We start from the raw sequence: 20679 nt of genomic DNA, 5'->3' as shown, positions 1-20679 counted from the left end.
TTCACATAATTGGTGTATATTGAAGGATCAGAAGAAGAGCCACCAACATAAGTGTTCGTAGAAGAGGAAGATGCCATGGAGAAGGAGAAACCCTAAAAATCCAAAGTGCTCCGATTGACGCAACGATCACAGATCCAGAAAGAGGACGAGGAGGCGATCACGGCGGTCCAGATCGGCGACGGAACTCTCCGGCGACGCGCCGTCACGCGCGGTGGGAAGCGGCGGCTCCGGCGATTCTGGCGGCGGCGCGTGGAGGCGCGTGACTGGTCCGTTGGCTGTGATATTTGTACCACGGTGGTCGCCCGGGCGAGACGATGCCGATGATGTGGTCGTCGGTCAATTCTGGAACTCCGGCGGCGGCGGAGGCGGCGGCGGCGGCGGCGGCGGAGGCGGCGGAGGCGGCGACAGCGGCAGCCACAGTGGCGCGGCGGCGACGATGAGTTGTGCCGGAAACTAGAGTTGGCTGGACCTAATCCTATGCTCTAGATACCATGTGAGAAATGGAGAGGATTAGGAGAAAATATCCCCTTGTGTTTTGAATACACTAAGGGTAGTTTTATTTATAGTGAAACATAAGGGCCAATGCCCTTAATACAGAATGGGCTAAGCCCAACTAACAGAAAATAAATCCTTAACATCTAACAAAGTCTATACTAAAAAAAAAAAGAGGAAAAAAAACAAGTTTTTAGAAACAAAAGTTCCAGCCTTCTAGTCTTCCATCCCAACCAACCACCCCCCTTACTACATGGAGACTGTAACTATCAAGTTTATAACAATTTATAGTATGCTAAAAAAAGGAAGCAACCCACAAACATTTAACTGGAGTAATACATCCACTTCCCCTTTTAGTTTTTTCTTCCTCTCACCTTTAAAAGTCAATATGCATCATTTTGACCTATACAATAACAGTCTATGCTCATTCTGTCCGAACCATTTTGAAAAACCTATATCCAAGATATTAATTGCTCTGGAAACAAGAATAAATACTGACAACATACATCGCATAAAATCATGCGACATTCATTAAAAAGCTATGGAAAATTGAGATAGCAAGTTACCTGCGGAATAAGACTCTTCAGATGTTTTTCCCAGACTAAATCTCCTTTTGGAGTCCATACAGCAATGTTTCCATGTGCATCAGCACCAACTAGCTCAATTTTCCCATCATCATTGACATCAGCTGCAACAACAGATCCTTGAATCTCGGCCATCTCAAGAGGAAACTTTTCTCTAACCTTACCTGTTTGAGAGAAACAACTAGCATTTAATTTACCAATGTATACTTGTAACAGAATTTTGAGTTTTGACAAAAAGGTAACAAGGCTCCTAAAAGAACAACTTGCAATCCATGAAAATTAAAGCAGAAAATTAAATACATTTAGTCCACCAATCTGATGACTCATGACAGAAAACATGTCCAAGTCCAACCTTGTATTGCTACACACCATTCAGTAGGGAAACAGCATAAAACACCAGGAAAAAAACGGTTTGTAAAATTGATACACATCTTTCAAGGGAGGACTAAAACATAGAAGAAAAATAGGTCTGTAAATATGGTAAAAATCTTTTAAGGGAAGAACTAAGACATGACTACCAAAAAAAGAAATCCATGAAGACAACATCAAAGCCTGACAAACCATTTAAAACTAACTAAAGAGAATACTACGAAAGGAATCTCTAGACATTACCATGATGATCCAATACATAAAACATGCCATACGAGGTTCCAACGAGAATGTCAAGATTCCCATCACCATCCAAATCTACAACAGTTGGGGAAGAATATATGTAGGCTCTGAAGCTTGAAGTATCTGTACTCAGATCAAGATCTGCAGTCCATTTAATTTGCTTCGTATCCAGATTATAAACAACAATACCACCAGCAACATATTTCCCAATGTCAATGTCACCCAGTTCTTTCCGATGCTCCTGGTTGTCATAATACCTGACAGCTTAAAAGGTGGATAATTACTGAAAAACCAGTAAATCAACAAATGATCATATGTAGATGCAGACTATACCAATACATGTTAAAAAAAACAGTTATCTACTTTTCAAATCAATGTTAAACCACATTGTATTGGATGTAAAAAAATAGTAAAAATGAATAGTGCTCGATAAAAAATAACAAGTATGCCAGTCTTAAGACCAAATAAACGAAGCAAAGATGATTGAACAATTTTATCTTAAACAAAATAGTATGATGGCTTGATCTCTCAATAACTTACGTAGTCTCACAAATTTTCTATACCTACAATAAAATAAGTAGAAGAAAAGAATTTCCTCTCGTGTTCTATTTTTGCAGAAAATAGGATTGACATCATTATTTGGTAACACCTTACATCTCCAAAGCAATGGACGTGGGTTGCCTCAATAAGAAGGCAAGGGGGGTTTGGTAGAGAGGACAGCTTTGAGTATTCTTTTGTATAGACAGGTCTTGGACCTTGTGAGGGGGATTAGGCCTCCGTTAGGGCTAAGAGAGGGATTAGGCCTCCATTAGCACTATCTGTGCACATTCTATCAGTATCAATAACAATAGTCCATTCTTTCATTGTTCTTTTGCTTGTTGTGAGGGTGTGAGTGATTGTCTGAGTTAGGTTTCAAACCCAGGAACCAAACAATTGGTCCGACCTGCCGGATCCAAATTGGGGAAAAAATGGAGGACAGAATCGACGGAAGATTAAATATAATGGAGGGTCAGATAGTGATGGTGGAAATCGCGGTGGATAGAATGAAGGCCGAGAAAGCAGCGTTGCGCCAAGATTCAGCGACGATTAGGAAAGATTTGCAAGAAGTCATGCGAATCTTGGGGGGAAGGACTCGCGACCAGGAAGGGCTATCGGACGGAAGTCAAGCGTCCGTCAACGAACATCGGAGGGCGAGGCGGGAAGACGAAGAAGGAAGCAGGGAATTTGAACGTACCGAGGGGCAAAATAGTGGGCAGAAACGAGTGGAGCTGCCCATCTTCGAGGGGATCGATTCGCTGAACTGGATCAATTGCGCAGAGAAATTATTCGAGTTACAAGGGGTATTGGAGGACGAGAAGGTCCGATTAGCATACATAAGTATGGAGGGTAGCGCGGGGTACTGGTTCCGATTCTAGAGGGAGAAGGCCAAGAACTGTTCTTGGGCAGGATTGAAGGATGTGTTGGTGGTAAGGTTTGGAACCATTGTTGAGCGTTTGGCGGCATCGAAACAGACGAGGACAGTGGATGAGTTTGTACAATACTTCAAGATATGGGCGGGTTGAACGAAGAGGGTGTCGGATAAGTAGCTGTTAGGATATTTTCTTGCGGGATTGCAAGAGGACATCCGGAATCAAGTTCGACCACACGACCTGTAGGAATTGATGGTGGCGATGCGGATCGCAAGGGATGTTGAGGAGTTCAAGGAAGGCGCAAAGGTGGGGAACGGGAGCGGGATTGAAGACCAGTCATCTTGGGGACGACCAAGCGGAGAGGTGACACTATCCGAGGCCAATCGCTATAACCCAGGTCGATCGAGAGTTGTCGAGCGGTCCGAAGCCAATCGCTATAACCCAGGCCGATCGGGAGCCGTAGAGAGTGTGGGGTCACTGAAAACCCAGAATCTGCCGGATCCAAACAGAAGAGGACTGTCAGATTCGCACGGAAGAGGACTGTTGGACCCAAACGGTCTTAAAGTTACAGTCAAAGGCTGAACGATCTTACAGTCAAAACGGTCTCCCACTCATTGGTCGAACAGTCTTACAATTAGAATGAAGGTTGGGGAGGGAAAGGTGGATGGAAGAATCAATGCCCAGGAGAGAAGGATGGATTCTGTGAAGAGGTGGACCAGCAAAGAAAAAAAGGGCCTTGTCGTTCTTGATACACCCGTAGAGGGGAAAGAGTTGTTTGAAGCATTGAAAGACATCGAAGACCATTTCGTCAGGGCGTATGATTCTGGAAAAGAGGTGACCAAAATGCTAGAAGCTAATAAAATCCAAGAATGGAAGTCATTAGAGGAGGAATTGCCACCACCCAAACCTCCAGACCTGAATTAGAGAGGAGTTGCCAGAGGGTTCCCTTCATATGATTACACGATGATGAAGAAGAGATAGGAGATCAAATTTCACGATTCCAACCTTAAGGAAAAGGTTGTCCTGCAGCGGGGTGTAATGATAGGATCTAATATGAGAGGTTATAATGGGTAATAGATGCAAGGGAGAGAAAACAGTTTAGGAATTAATTGCGTTGGGTAGTTAGAAGTGGGTTGCCTCTATAAGAAGGCAAGGGGGGTTTGGTAGAGAGGACAACTTTGAGTATTCTTTTGTTTAGACAGGTCTTGGACCTTGTGAGGGGGATTAGGCCTCTGTTAGGGCTAAGAGGGGGATTATGCCTCCATTAGCGCTATCTGTGTACATTCTATCAGTATCAATAACAGTAGCCCATTCTTTCATTGTTCTTTTGCTTGCTGTGAGGGTGTGAGTGATTGTCTGAGTTAGGTTTCAAACCCAAGAACCTAACAATTCATGTATGTTATAATTAGATATATATAGCAGAAATCTTTTATAATCATGAATATCTTCCTTTACAGTATTTTAGAATCAGAAGTATCTATACTATATATGTATCATTAGAAAGTTTTATTTATTCCTATATTGTATCCTTATCATTAGAGGATATCATTTTTCCTCTAATATTATATTGATTCCATTTTCTCAACATAGAAAAGCACTTGAGTCGTCTCAAACACATGATTTCAGTTCAATGTCTCTCTATTTTCTATAGTTTATCATGGTATCTAGAACCTTTTGTAAACCGTGTTGGCATGATGGACCCAGTTTCTCAAGTGGAAAGACCTTTTTGAGAACCTTTTTCCAGGTTTGCTCTCTATTCCGGTAGCATGTCCAACGACCTCCCTCCTTTTGCTCACATGACTAAAGGGCCAAACTTACTTAAAACCAACTTACACAACCATCCTAACACAGAATAGAACAGTGCAAAACACACCGTCATGTTCATCTTTTCTATTTGAAAACCCACCACCATTGTCGTGCAGTGGTGCCTCACTTCTAGCCACCCATCGCCATGTTGGCCTCTTCTATCCAGACAGTACAAATAGTTATAGCTACATCAGATTTTGTTTGGTTGTTCAATCTGAGTTTGTCTCTTGCAAATATTTTATTATTATTTTCCCATATTTTAATAGGAAAAAAAAAGTCTAAAAGAACAGTTGACAAGCCTCGCAACTCTAACAACATGTGAGGACTTCCTCAAATGTGTGAAACTCATCAATCTACTAGTAACACTACTTTGGTGGCACACACCAGTAATTCTCCTACTTATCTCTCTCAATCTCCTTCCCTTGGTCCTTGGATCATTGACTCTAGCACAACTGATAATATATTTGATAATTATTCTCTTTTCACACCCCTTACTATTAAAAATTTTCCTTCCATCATTGCTACCAATAGTTTACAAACAAAAGCACGTGGTAAAGGTACTACCCAACCCCCTTCATCTCTTACCATTGGCTTGGATCTTTATGTGCCTAAATCTCATGACATTAACTTCACCATATAATTCTACCTTATAGGATCAAATATCAAATTAGACATTGGCATCAAATGTAAGTCGCATTGCAATTACTATCTCTCTCTGTCAACAACTCAGTGAGCATCTGTAGCTTCTCCAATGATGATTCAAGCACAACTAGGATATCCCAAGTTGACAAAATTGTAGAAACGGGAACAAAGTTTAAAAAGCTCTATGTTGAATTGTAAGTTTAGTTAGGTAAATACATTCATCAATCTTTTTCTGATAATATTTACAAATGAACTTCATCGAATGTCATGTTTCACATCGTTTTTTAGGCAATGCTCTCTTGACTATTATCTCATTAATCGAATGTCATTATTTGTCGTTAATGATCAAGTACCTCACTATGTTCTTTTTTCCTAATTTCCAGCCTCAATCCACGTGTTTTGTACATACCCACATACCTAGTGATGACATACCCTAGCCATGGCCTAAGCACTTTCAAGAAGAAGCTAGAGTCATCTATGCAAGGTGAAGCAAAGCTCTTTCTCATAGGCCATCTGGAGGTTGAAGAGTAGTGTAGGTTTATTTAGGCCATGTATTTTGGCCAAGTAGTGTAGGTTTGTTTAAGGCTTGTATTAAGGCCTAATTAGTGTAGGGGTTTTCCTTAGTTGGACATCCAAACCATGTGGAAAGTATGTGCCATGTGTCATGCTTCCATTGGAGAGGATTTTGTTTTAGTAGTGGCCACATGACACTCTAGAAATGGAGAGGATTTCTAAAAGTTAGTGACACACGTTCTTCCCTCATTAGAGAGGATTTGTAGACACTTGTCCACTCCTTAGAGGACCCCATTTTCGGCCAAGAATAGCTTGGATGGAAAGGCATGCAAAGTTTAGCTTTTTAGGATTTTAAGAGACACCCTTAGCTTATAAATAGAGGTGTCTCCTTCCTTGTAATTATCTTTGAATTTGAGTAAAGTTAACTACCATTTTTGTGTCATACTACTCATCTTAGGTCACTAAAGGCTAGAACATCCCATGTGGTCTCCTCTAGCTACCTTCCTCTAGAGTTGGCCTAACCTCTCAAGAGAACCATCAAACATCACTCCATCACCACCAAAACACCAAAGGTCGTGCCTTACCCCTTATCCTCCATAGCTTCCGCACCTTCATCATCACCATAGTATCTCTTCATGCTTTGGCCCAACCTAGCTTGAGGAGGTTGCTATCACCTAGTCAAGAGAAACCCCACCTCCAGTCATTCATATGTGTCTTTCTAAAATATCATTGTTCTCGAAAATGCTAGCGATGTTCCTCTCCCTAACTTAACTAGTATTTTGTTTCTAATGATGTCTCTTTCTAAATCTTTTCTAAATTTGTCCCATGTGATACACTTGGTCCTTCTAATCAAGATATAAGTAACCAGTTTCACACCTTTGTCAATTGTCCTTCATCACCATATGATCTTGAGGTACCTAGGGATGCTTCTCCAACACCGCTTACTTTAAGTATCTCACCACTGCCCATAACTTATTGCCATTCCAGTACAAGAATCATCTTCGATGGATAATGATATAGTGGAGATCATGTCTGAAATTTTCCCAAGTTGTGCACAAATGACTTATATGCTCCACCTTGAGGAAGAATTTTACAACTATAAAAATAAGACACCTGATCCTTTACAATCAAGAATATCTGTTACAATCTTTTAGAATGAGGCATATGTAGATTATATATGCATTATTAAGAATTTTTTGTTTATTCTCGTATGATATTTGTATTCTTAGAGGATAAATTTATTTTTAAGGATAGCACATCACCTTTATTTATTATATTGATTTTTTTTTCTCAATATAAAAAGCATTTGTACACTTCTGAAACACATGGTTTCAGCTCAATGTCTCGCTACTTTCTACATTTTAACAATATCTTAAGTAATAAGTTAACAAAAAATTAACATTGTTTCAGCTCAATGTCTCGCTCCTGTACACAATTGCATGACAATGCTGACATCTATCTTGTAGTTAATTCTTGATAAGCAAAATCAGAATGACTTTAATAACTAGAGTCATTGTTCTACCCAGAAAAAAATAATAATAATAACAATACACTCTTCACTCTTTGCTATCTGATAATGTATAAAGCCACAAAGTGATGCCAAAACCCTAGAACACCCTTCACAAAACTCGGCTTCCTTTCCCTCTATAGCCTGTCCATACAGATTAAGTTGAAACAGTGTAATAAAAAATCTACTACAGCAACACCATGGAAGAAATTGGTGGCGGAGTTATGCCTTGCAATAACAACATGGTGGTGGCAATGCGGGTTTTTCATGGTGGCCCATCGCTGCTACTTTGGGTGTCACGGAATAGCATTGCAAACGGAGTGACAAGGCAGCACCTAAGGAAACGAAGGAGTAGTGGCAGCAGAGGCCACGAGAAACAACGAAATAACAAAGATGGAGGTGGGAAACTAAAAGAGAAGAAGCTATGGACCCAACCCAAGAAGTGAAAAGCGTAATCATCCTTCTTTTCTTATTTTTCCACCAGTAGTGAGCCCAAGTGTTTTTTCTTTCAGAAAAAAGGGCTGCAACAAACAACCCAACTCAAACCGCACATTAGAACAGAATATTGACTTAGGATACCCTACCCACATTGAGCCCACAACCTCTCCTTCACTATTGTGCAGACCAACTACTATAGCCGCTGCCGCAGCAGCTGCAACTGTCACTGCCACTAACGCAGCTGACACTGCTGCTGCCACTAACGCAGCTGACACTGCTGCTGCCGATGACATTGCTGTCGCTACTGCGGACGCTAGCATTATCCGCTGACGCTTCTTTTCTTATTTTTCCACCAGTAGTGAGCCCAAGTGTTTTTTCTTTTAGAAAAAAGAGCTGCAACAAACAACCTAACTCAATCCTAACATTAGAACAGAATATAGACTTAGGATACCCTACCCACATTGAGCCCACAACCTCTCCTTCACTATTGTGCAGACCGACTTCTATAGCCGCTGCCACTACCGCTACCGCAGCAGCTGCAACTGTCACTGCCGCTAACACAGCTGACACTCCTGCTGCCGGTGACATTGCTGTCGCTACTGCAGACGCTGGCATTTTCCGCTGATGCTGCTGCATGTCCATCCTACCCACATTGAACCAGCAGCTCCTACATTATGTTTTATTATATTTAAATTTTGAACTTGAAAATTATGGCTTTTAATTTTATTTTTTGTTATTTGATTTTTTTTAAATATGATTCATTAGTAGCTATTTATTGTCATTCATTATTTTTGAGTAATAATTACATTTCTGGATTATTTTAAGTTATCAATATCTATATTTTGCATTTTCTATATTATATATTGAATATAATAAAACTAAGTATAAAATTAATCTTCCTTGCGTCTATAAAACACACAGGATAATATATCTATAATGAAAAATGATAAGTATATAAGGCAACCAAACATCAATATAGTAAATAGAAGATATTTTTAAAAACACTATCTACCAATATCAAACAATAGCAAAAGTCGACAATTCCCTAATTAACATAAAACACATTATATATATATATATATATATATATATATATATATGTTAGGGAACTAATTGTATATAGTAGAAGGAGAAACGTTACCTAGCCTAACTGCCAAGGCAGTTAGGAAAGTCAGTATAAAAGGGGTGGCTTGTTTGGTGAGAGGACAGTTTTGGAGTATTATTGTTTTGCGAGAACTCTTGTAGTTCTTTGGAGAGAGGTTAAGCTCTCGGGTTACGTTGTAACACCATTCTTGTTGATTCTTTTCAATAAAAGGAGGTTGTATAATTCCGAGTACCTGTTCTGTGTTGTGTTTCTAGTGCTATTCATAGGTTCTTGATTAAAAGAACCTATCATTTGGTCCGACCTGCCGGATCGGAGTGGGGGTGAAGGATCAAGAAGTAATCGAGAAACTGCCGGATTGAGACGCCACCGGAATCGTGTGCGGGTGAAGGAAATTGCGGTTGATAGAATGAAGGCGCAGATAGGGGAGCTACGACCAGATTATGCAGCAATACGCCAAAATTATGCTGCAATACGCCAAAATTATGCTGCAATATGCCAAGATTTGCAAGAAATAATGAGGATGATGGGGGCGCGGGCTCACAACAACGACGAACAATCAGGTGGAAGTCAGGCTTACGTCAAAGGGAACCAGCGACGGTGCGAGGAGGATATTGGAGGGAGAGTGGGTGGCGATTACGGTGGGACCCAAACCCACAATCACTGTGGCGATCACCAGGAGGTGCAAAATCAATGGCGGAAAAGGGGTGAATTAACCGCTTTCGAAGGGTTGGACCCGTTAAACTGGATCAATAGGGCGGAGAGGGTTTTCGAGCTTCAAGGAGTAGCGGAGGAGGAGAAAGTGCACTTCGCGGACTTAAGCATGGAGGGCAGCGCGGGCTACTGGTTCAGAGCCTGGAAGGAGAAAGCCAAGAACTGTTCCTGGGATGGCTTGAAGGAGGCCCTGGTGATAAGGTTTGGAACCATTGTTGAGCGTTTGGCGGCATCGAAACAGGTAGCGACAGGGGAAGAGTATGTGCAGGGAGGCGAAAAGGTAAGAAAAGGGAGCGGAATAGAAGACGAGTCATCTGGGGGACGAACGCGAGAAGCGGTTACCGAGCGGTACGAGGCCAAGTACTGTAGACCAGACCAAGCGGGATTAGCCGAACAATCCGAGGCCGATCGCTATAACACAGGCAGATCAAGAGCTGCCGAGTAGTCAGACGAAATAGAAGACCAGTTGACATGGGGACGAACGAGCGGTCAGTGGACACAGTTCGAGGCCGATCGCTATAACTCAAGCCGATCGAGATTTGCCAAGCGGTCCGAGGACATAGAAGATCAGTCGTCTTGGAGACGAACGAGCGGTCAGTGGACACAGTGCGAGGTCGATCGCTATAACACAGGCCAATCGAGAGTTGTCGAGTGGTCTGAGGTCAAGCGCAATATCCCAGGTGAGGTTGCCGAGCGGTCCGAGATAGAATTAGACCTGAAGCAGACGGAGTTGTCCACTCTCTCGGCTGGTGGCCCTATTCAGCCAAAAGCGATGGAGCTGCATGGTTCGATAGATAAAGAGCCGAACGGTATAAATATAGTGGGAAGAGAGCCGAACGGTATAAAGATAGTGGGAATTGAGCCGAACGGTAGAAGAGGACTATTGGATCCGAAAGTGAGAAGACCGGAACCGAACGTGAGGGGACTAACAAAACCGAACGGGAGAGGACGTCGGGAAGCCAACGGGAGAGGATTGCCGGATCCGCACGGGAGAGGACTGACGGACCAGAATGGAAGAGGACAGGAGGAACTGAACGGTCTTATAGCTACAGTAAAATGCCGAATGGTTTTACACTCAAAACGGTCTCCTAGTCATTGGCCGAACGGTCTTACAATTAGATTCAAAGGTCGAACGGTCTTACAGTCCAAACAACCTCTCAATACTTGGTCGAACGGCCTTACCATTAGAATGAAGGATGAGGAGGGAAAGATGGATGTTACCACATCGGGAGGCGATAACAGGGGAAGAATGTTCAGAAACTTACCTTATCCAGAGTTTCTGAAGAGGCGGGAAGAAGGAAGGTGTTTCCGATGCGGTGGACCATTCGCTCCGGGTCATCGATGTGCGGAGAAGAGCATAAGGGTCCTGTTACTAGCTGAAGACGAGGAGGAGGAATGGGAGGAAAACTTTAACCTGGAAGCAAAAACCCTGGAGCTGTCGGCATGTTCGGCGGAGGGGCTGACGCCTTCCAAGACCCTGAAGTTGACCGGGTTGATAGGGGAGAGAAGAGTGGTAGTCCTGATCGATAGTGGGGCCAGCCACAATTTCATTAGCCGGAAGGTGGTGGAGGAACTGAGGCTTCCGGTAACAGAAACAGCCACATACGCGGTGAGTTTGGGTGACAGGTGTAAGAAGTGGACTCAGGGGCGATGTGAAAAGGTGGGATTGAAGCTGGGTAATGTGAAGGTAGAGGAGGACATGCATGTGTTTGATCTCGGTGGAGTGGATTTAATATTGGGTATTGCATGGTTGGCAAAACTGGGTGAGGTGGTTATTAACTGGAAAGAAATGTCTATGCTGTATGTGGTGGATGGAGAGAAGAAGAAAATCTGCAGTGACCCAACCTTGGCAGGACAGCTGGGTGACACAGACGCATTTACAAAAATAATGGATGCTGAGTCATGGTTTCAGTTTTGGGAAATGTGCGTAGTGGAGCAGGGGACAGGCGGTGATGTGTTGGGCCAATTGACTGAAGCTCCCTGCACGGGTACAGCAGGTGGGGAAAGTAGCTTTTCATTTACAATTACCCGAGGCAGCAAGAATACACCCAATATTTCACGTTCCCCAACTAAAGAAGGCTGTGGGTGAGAAGAGGGTTGAGAGGAACTTCCAGCTGAATTACAAGCCTACCGACCCATGTTTTGGCCGGTAAGGATTTTTGACAGAAGGACAAGGCAGCTGGAGTAAGAAGAAATACCCCAGGTGTTGTTAGATTGGCAAGAAGGGGACAAGAGGGCGGCCACCGTGGGAAGACGGGGCGACTAAAAAAGAGCAGTTTCCGGTATTCAACCTTGGGGACAAGGTTGTTGGGGGAAGGGGAGTAATGTTAGGGAACTAATTGTATATAGTAGAAGGAGAAACGTTACCCAGCCTAACTGCCAAGGCAGTTAGGAAAGTCAGTATAAAAGGGGTGGCTTGGTTGGTGAGAGGACAGTTTTGGAGTATTATTGTTTTGCGAGAACTCTTGTAGTTCTTTGGAGAGAGGTTAAGCTCTCGGGTTACGTTGTAACACCATTCTTGTTGATTCTTTTCAATAAAAGGAGGCTGTATAATTCCGAGTACCTGTTCTGTGTTGTGTTTCTAGTGCTATTCATAGGTTCTTGATTAAAAGAACCTATCATATATATATATATATATATATATATATATATATATATATACATATATATAATTTTATTTTGTCCACAATACTTCCGGCGTAACCCATTATAGCTTCCGATATATCTTTTATAAAGGAATTTTAGGTCTCCGATATTTTCCGTTATCCATATTAATAACAGAGTTGAAGTCATTTATATTAAATTTATTTGTCTGCAAGACTGAAGTGGGCAGGAATCTTTTTTCATCCATTATTTATTTTACAATGATATTCATATGGGTATCATAGCTGTAAAAATAAAAGGACAAAGGACCGGTAACCAACTTAAGAACTATTAAGATGACATTCACCTTCCTAGATATGAGAGAAAAAAATTGTTAACTAGGATGCATGTATTTAATCGAAACAAAGAGTTGTACAGTAGCATCGTACTTTACCATGAAATTCCAATGACATAATTATTAGTGCATGAAAACTGTTAAAATGTATTATGTTTATGTTGTTGTTTGATGTTGTTTGTGTGTGTACCCAACTTGAGAAGTGGATTATATTGTGTAATTGTGTTCTGTCATGGTATTCTATATATATATATATATAGAATACCATAACCTAGTAACTTACATTTTTCATATATGAATAAAATGTCTTAGTGTTTTAACATGGTATCAAGAGCCAGACCCAGTGTGTCACTGCTGTCGCCGCCAGTTTCCGCCGCCGCCGATGCTATCACCGTCGCCGCCGCCGCCGTCCGCCGCCGTCCGCCGCCGCCGTTTGTCAGGCAAAGTTGAGGGTTAGGTTCGCCTAGAGAAGCGCGACCCAACCCTGGTGGCCGCTTCCTCAGAAACCTCCACACGCTCCTCCACGCGCAGCTTCTCTCCGATCTACGCCGGCCACCGTCACGGTTTTGACCGGTGACCAGCGGATCTGGATCGTCTTCTCGAGCGACGGCCAACATCGTCGGAGTCAAGAGCAGACTCCTCTTCACGCGCCGCCACGCGCCACCTATCTCCAGCAAGTTCCTGGCGCGTGGTCCTCACGCGCCGCCTGTTTCCGGCGACTCTCCGGTGCGTGTTCCTCACGCGCAGCCTTCTCTGTACTGGGTCGACACTGTGCCATTGCAGACAGTTTTTTGTAGCTTCCTCAGCGTGTTTTGGCCCCTTGCTTCGCTGGTTTGGTAGTTGTTGTTTGCACCTAGGGTTTTCTCTCTTAAATTTCACATTAGAGAGCTTCATTTCTTAGTATGGTTGAAGAGGGATTCTGATTTCCCATAGTCATAAGACCTTGTTTCTTTTTGGATCCTACTCACAAATCTAGAATGACATCGTCTACTAAAACTAATTTCTCCTTATCTGCCACTTCAAGGAACGGAGCTAATGGAGGATGCCATAGTAGTCGAAGTGGGTATGTGCAATGTTCAAATGAAGAGTATCAAGAATTTTTGAGATACAAGTTTGAGAAATCCACTGGCCATTGTCAGTTTCCTTTAGTGCCAAGTATGTCAAGTGCACGTATCTCACAATCTGCGGAATGTCAAGGTTCATGGATTCTTGATTCAGGTGCCTCAAATCATTTGTCTGGTAACACTCGTTTGTTTTCCTCCATTACCTCTCAAAAAGTTCCTCAGTTAGTTACTATTGCCAATGGATCCAAATTGACATCTCAAGGAATCGGCAAAGTGTCTTTATCTCCCTCACTGAACTTAAATTCTGTTTTGTATATTCCTCATTGTCCTTATAACTTAATATCCGTGAGTCAATTGACACGTTCATTAAATTGTTCTATAACATTTACTGCTACTTCCTTTGTCATACAGGAACATGGTACGGGTCGTCGAATTGGAGAAGGATATGAGTCAGGAGGATTGTATTTCCTAAAACCTACCTCTCTTGTTTCTTGCATTTCAACTTCATCTCCTAAAATTTTACATGATCGTTTGGGTCACCCAAATTTGTCTAAGCTGAAGTTGATGGTTCCAAGTCTTAAACACATTCCTGTCTTAGATTGTGAGTCTTGTCAGTTAGGAAAACATGTTAGATCTTCTTATCCAAAGAAATCTGAGACACGATGTAAGTCTATTTTTTCTACCATTCACTCTGATATTTGGGGACCGAGTCGGGTTACTTCCTTTGGTTTTAACTATTTTGTAACCTTCATTGATGAATTTTCTCGATGTACGTGGGTTTATCTTATGAAAGAGAGATCTGAACTTTTAGCCATTTTTATGTCCTTTGTTAATGAAATTCAAAATCAATTTGGAAAGACAATTAAAATTCTCAGAAGTGATAATGCTAAGGAATATTTTTCTGCTGCATTTTCTTCATTTTTATCTTCCAAAGGAATTTTACATCAGTCAACATGTCCTCACACTCCACAACAAAATGGCATAGCTGAGAGAAAGAATAGACATCTTATTGAAACAGCACGTTCTCTGATGTTAAATACTAATGTTCCTGTTCATCATTGGGGGGATGCAATCCTCACTGCCTGTTTTCAAATCAATAGGATGCCGTCTTCCTCTCTTGAGAATAAAGTTCCTTATTCTGTTATTTTTCCAAATGACGCCCTATATCATATTCCCCCACGTGTATTTGGGTGTACATGTTTTGTCCATAATGTTTCTCCTGGTCTTGATAAACTTTCTCCCAAGTCTATTAAATGTGTCTTTTTGGGATATTCTCGCATTCAGAAAGGATATAGATGTTATTCTCCCTCCACAAGAAGGTATTATATGTCTTCTGATGTCACCTTTTTTGAGGATACACCCTTCTTCTTGTCTTCCAAGGAGTATCCTTCATCTGTTGAAGAGATGCTTCCTATACCATAATGTGATCCCTTAGTCATTCCCGCTTCTCCATCTTCAGCTCAAACTCAGAATGCACAAGATATTGTTGAACCACCTTCCTCCGTGCCTGAAGATCCTCGAGACTCAGCTCCTTCTCCATCAGATTCTCAGACCATGGATCCTTCATCCTCTTCGTCCTCTCTTGACTCAAATCAGGCTTGGCCTATTGCTCTTCAAAAAGGTATTCGATCTACTCGAAATCCTTATCCTGTTTATAATTTTTTAAGTTACCATCGTCTGTCTCCTACATATTTCTCCTTTGTTTCCTCCCTTTCTAACATCAAAGTTCCTAATAATGTTCGTGAGGCACTTGATCACCCTAGATGGCGACAAGCCATGATTGATGAAATGCAGGCACTTGACAAAAGTGGCACTTGGGACCTTGTACCTCTTCCTCCTGATAAGAAACCCGTGGGATGCAGATGGGTATATGCTATTAAAGTTGGTCCTACTGGTGCCATTGATCGTCTTAAAGCTCGTCTAGTCGCAAAGGGATATACTCAGGTTTATGGTCTCGACTATTGTGATACTTTTTCTCCGGTGGCCAAAATCAGTAGTGTTCGTCTATTTCTTGCCATGGCTGCCATTAGACAATGGCCACTTCACCAATTGGATATTAAAAATGTCTTTCTTCATGGTGATCTGGAAGAGGAGATATACATGGAGCAACCTCCTGGATTTAGTTGTGTTGCTCAGGGGGAGTCTAAGTTAGTTTGTAAATTACGTCGTTCACACTACGGTTTGAAACAATCACCTCGAGCTTGGTTTGGTAAATTTAGCCATGTTGTGCAACAATTCGGATTAAAACGATGTGAAGCAGATCATTCAGTGTTTTATGGGTATTCTACTCCTGATAAATGTGTTTATCTAATGGTTTATGTTGATGATATTGTAATTACAGGAAATGATGTTGCAAGAATTGCTCAATTAAAGGATCATTTGTTCAACCACTTCCAAACCAAAGACTTAGGTCCGTTGAAATATTTCCTTGGTATTGAAGTGGCACAATCAAAAGAAGGAGTCATCGTTTCACAAAGAAAATATGCCCTGGATATTTTGGAGGAAACAGGTCTGACAGATTGCAAGCCCATTGATAGTCCTATGGACTCAAATAAAAAGTTAATGAAAGACCATGGTGAACCTTTCTCAGATCCAGAAAGATACAGAAGGTTGGTTGAAAAACTGATATATCTCACCATAACAAGACCTGATCTTTCTTATCCAGTGGGAGTTGTGAGCCAATTTATGCAAAATCCTCATATTGATCATTGGAATGCCGTGGTCCGCATCCTTAGATATGTAAAAGGGAATCCAGGTCATGGACTATTGTATGAGAACAAGGGAAGTACTGAGTTAGAAGGATATTGTGATGCAGATTGGGCTGGTTGTCCGAATGATCGAAGATCTACTACAGGATATTGTGTACTCCTTGGAGGGAACCTTGTATCATGGAAAAGCAAGAAACAAAGTGTTGTTGCTCGATCTAGTGCAGAAGCTGAATACCGATCTATGGCCATAGCTACATGTGAACTTATATGGATCAAACAACTCCTTCAAGAATTAAAATTCTGTGAAAACAAGCCTATGAAGTTGTATTGTGATAACCAAGCAGCTCTTCACATTGCCTCCAATCCAGTGTTCCATGAGAGAACAAAACATATAGAAATTGATTGTCATTTCATCAGAGAGAAGTTATTGTCCAAGGATCTCATTACAGAATTTGTCAATTCTAATGAACAATTTGCAGATATTTTTACTAAGTCTTTAAGAGGGCCTAGGATTCAGTTTATATGTTCCAAGCTTGGTGCATATGATTTATATGCTCCAGCTTGAGGGGGAGTGTTAAAATGTATTATGTTTATGTTGTTGTTTGATGTTGTTTGTGTGTGTACCCAACTTGAGAAGTGGGTTATATTGTGTAATTGTGTTCTGTCATGGTATTCTATATATATATATATATATAGAATACCATAACCTAGTAACTTACATTTTTCATATATGAATAAAATGTCTTAGTGTTTTAACAAAAACCAATCAAAAGTATTAGTGAAATTTAAAAGTTGTGTAAGCTACAGATGGACTCACTCGTGATCAAAGAAATAAGAAACAGCAACAATCATTTCTGAAACACCATCATTGTCAATATCTGCAATGACCTGCAAAAGGCAAGAAGATGACAAAATGCAAAAGCCATTGTTTTTATACTTTTCTTTCTTAGAACTAAGCAGAATAAAGATTTTGTAGATTTTATAATATAATAACAGAAAAGTAAAACAGGAACTCACAGGAGTGCACAAGATGTGAGAGTCAACATTTACATGATCCTCTAATTTATCATGTTTAACTTCACTCCATTCTTCATCACCCCACATTGTTTCATCAACATAATCATCATAATCATAGCTATACTCATCAGCCAGCTCTTCACTATTGCGGTATAACTCAAAAGATGAATCAGCATCAGCTTCCAACACTTCCTCAGTTTCCACAGTTGAAGCATGAATACCCTCTGTTTCAGAAACACCTTGCTTTGCTTCTTTGGAATTGTTATCTTCCAGCAAACGTCTCCCAGTGCTGGTCTTATTTTCTGTGTGAACCGTTTCCAGAGACCCAGCATTCACAGAGGAATTATCAACATTTGTTGGCACCTTAATACTTTCATGTACTTGACTTTCATTTATTTTCTTTTCTGGCTCAAGATTAGGCACCTTAATACTTTCCTCTACTTGACTTCCATTTATTTTCTTTTCTGGCTCAAGATTAGGCACCTTCAAACTCTCATCTACTTCACTTCCATTTACTTTCTTTACCACCGGCTCAAGATTAGACACCTTAATGCTCTCACCTACTTGACTTCCATTTACTTTCTTTTCTGGCTCAGAATTAGACTGTTTTTTTGTGTCAGGGGGGTTCTCGGTAGATGTGGCCACTGAAGATTTAGCTTCATGTCTACTTCCATTCATTTCTACAAGGAGAATTATTACACAAAACATAAAATTAATTAAATTTAATTAAATAAATATATATTTTGCAACACATGAACACAAAATTATATGAAGTTGTTAAACCCTGTGAAAGCTATTTTATCAGGTTGAAGATGAAAATACAAGAATCTCTAAACGTTACACTAGCAAAAAAGTGATCTGACCACAGCAGAGACTTACGAGACATAGAATTCTTGATAGTAGCCTCTTGGACAAGTTGGTCATCATGAATATTAGGGTGAGAACGATCCACTGGGTCAGGATCCAAGCCCACAAACCAATCTTTTAGCACCTTCCTACGTGGGATCTCTAGCTTATCTGACATTAGATAGCCCGAAACCCTAAAAATGGTAACTCATTACAACCTTGATAAAAGCACCACAAGTGAAAGGTAATTGTTATTGGAAGAAAAATATTGAAAGTATGAAATAGGAAAATGTCACCTGAAAAACAGCACTTCACCATTGTAGGTTGCCAAAGCTATTTCTCTCACCCCATCTTTGTCAATGTCATATAGAAGAGGACTAGAATGCACAGTTGATTGGTGAAAAGCAGGCCAGCCTAAGTACCATTCAGAATATTATGTTTAGAAAACTCAAAATCAAACCTAAATTAATCTATCACAATAAGCACAAGCCGTGATTCTAAGCATTAGCAGTCAGTCAGTTTACACAAGTCTGAATAACAACATTACCATTGATCCCATTCAGGATTCTCTACCCACCACGACCTTCTATATTAATATAATTTTCATAGTTCCTTGAGCAGGAGCCATGAGGAATTATGGGCCCTATTAACAAGTTACAAGTGATAGTACCAATAATTATAGGCCATATTCATATAGGCCATGTAAGGTCAAATCTGCTTTCAGTACCAAAAACAGCTATGCCTATGTGGTACTTCATTGCCAAATTAAACATATCTCAAGCCCAAAAATAAGTTTACGATATTTCATGAATTTTGTTCTGCATCAACTAGAAATCTGGGTCAAATTATAATATTTAAGTGAATACAAATCTTACAAGTTAATTTTTAAAGGTTGAGTAAGGCTTACAATAACTTTCTAAGAATATTAATCATTCAGCATTACTAAGGGTAGGCTGTCTTTACCCTTGCAAAGTTTAAAGCATCATGTAGCTCTGGTAAAGGGCTATATAAGCTAGAACCACCACATTAACTTCCAGAAGTCGTACAAAATAGGCACAGGCCAAATACAGTTACTAGCTTACGTACTATTGGAAGTCCTACATTGACTAGAAATAAAGTCAATTTAGAGTATATAAGTGGGTGTAAATCTCACCTTACAAGCCGATTTTATGAGATTGAATTAGGCTTAAAGTTCACTTCTTAACACGTATCTCCATATTATCAAATAACCACCACATTAACTGCAAAACTTATTCTGCCTGAGGCCAAAGCCCTTTTAATCACAAGCCTACGTATATCTCCATATTATAAAATACAACCAACCTTAATTTATCTACATTTAAACCATAATAATATAAATATAATCAGGGGAAAAAGATATATTTTATTCTCTATAAATGTTGCAACCTCAACAACATCATTGACCCAAGCCTATCATAAAAAACTAGTAAAACCCCAAAATCTTTTTACCTGGCATTTTGTCCCCATCAGCACCTTCTAGAACCTCAAGGTAGTGAACAAAAGAGGGAACCACGACCTCAAGCTTCCCATCACTGCAAAATAATCGGGCAGACATTTGACAAAATGAAAATAAATAATAATAAAATACAAATCACTCAACAAGCAGAGCACATAAACAACTTACCTATTAATATCAGCAATCAAGGGATTTGCATAGATGCTTGAACTAACTTCAGTTTGCCACCTGAGCTCCAAATTCTTAGGACACTTCGAATTCACAAGAGCATCCTCATCTCTAACAAAGCCCATAAAAAAAGGGAAATCAAGAAGAGAGTAATTAGAAGTAAAACATTTACATAGAATGCTACAAATCCTTAGGACATGTTAGATTTCCTTCTAAGTTTTTGGTGTTAAATACCATTTTCTAAAACAATTCCGTACTACTCAATCAATTTATCATCAAAATCTATTAAATTATAAATTTGTTCCTAAAACAAATTAAAAAATAAAAAATAGATAGGACATTTTCTCATATTCTTCTTATAGTTTTCATTCTGTTCAACTTCTCCGTCCATTCCACACTCTGGTGTGCGACGCACGCACAACTCTTCACCAGTCCACAAAGCAACCTTGCTTACTTACACATTGAAAACTAAAAACAGTTTTTGAAAATGGAAAGCAATCACACCCTCAGTAATACTGTAATCATAATTAGAAGCAACCAGGTTAAGTTACAAATTGAAAACTAAAAGCAGTTTCATAGAATGGAAATAAAACACCCCCTCATAGTACTATTCTCTAATCAGAATTATAGTTTAAGCTCCAA

The 20679-nt window shown here is 40.5% G+C and overlaps 1 protein-coding gene across 1 annotated transcript in view; it reads right to left on the bottom strand.

The window, feature by feature from the left end:
* Positions 1-20679, bottom strand: part of LOC108322541 (protein DEFECTIVE IN EXINE FORMATION 1) — a 33540-nt gene that overhangs the window by 12168 nt on the left and 693 nt on the right. Inside the window, exons 2-9 of the mRNA XM_017554669.2 lie at positions 20038-20148; positions 19863-19945; positions 18689-18806; positions 18426-18586; positions 17547-18226; positions 17347-17417; positions 1689-1945; positions 1059-1240 (exon numbers count right to left, since the gene is read on the bottom strand). Of these exons, the coding sequence (XP_017410158.1) occupies positions 1059-1240; positions 1689-1945; positions 17347-17417; positions 17547-18226; positions 18426-18586; positions 18689-18806; positions 19863-19945; positions 20038-20148 (1663 nt within the window). The remainder of the gene's footprint in view (positions 1-1058; positions 1241-1688; positions 1946-17346; positions 17418-17546; positions 18227-18425; positions 18587-18688; positions 18807-19862; positions 19946-20037; positions 20149-20679) is intronic.

The sequence above is a fragment of the Vigna angularis genome, chromosome 9, assembly GCF_016808095.1.
Source record: "Vigna angularis cultivar LongXiaoDou No.4 chromosome 9, ASM1680809v1, whole genome shotgun sequence".
NCBI classification, from domain to species: Eukaryota; Viridiplantae; Streptophyta; class Magnoliopsida; order Fabales; family Fabaceae; genus Vigna; species Vigna angularis.
The sequence above is the reverse complement of the archived record's forward strand: the minus strand, read 5'-3'. Positions and strand labels throughout refer to the sequence as shown.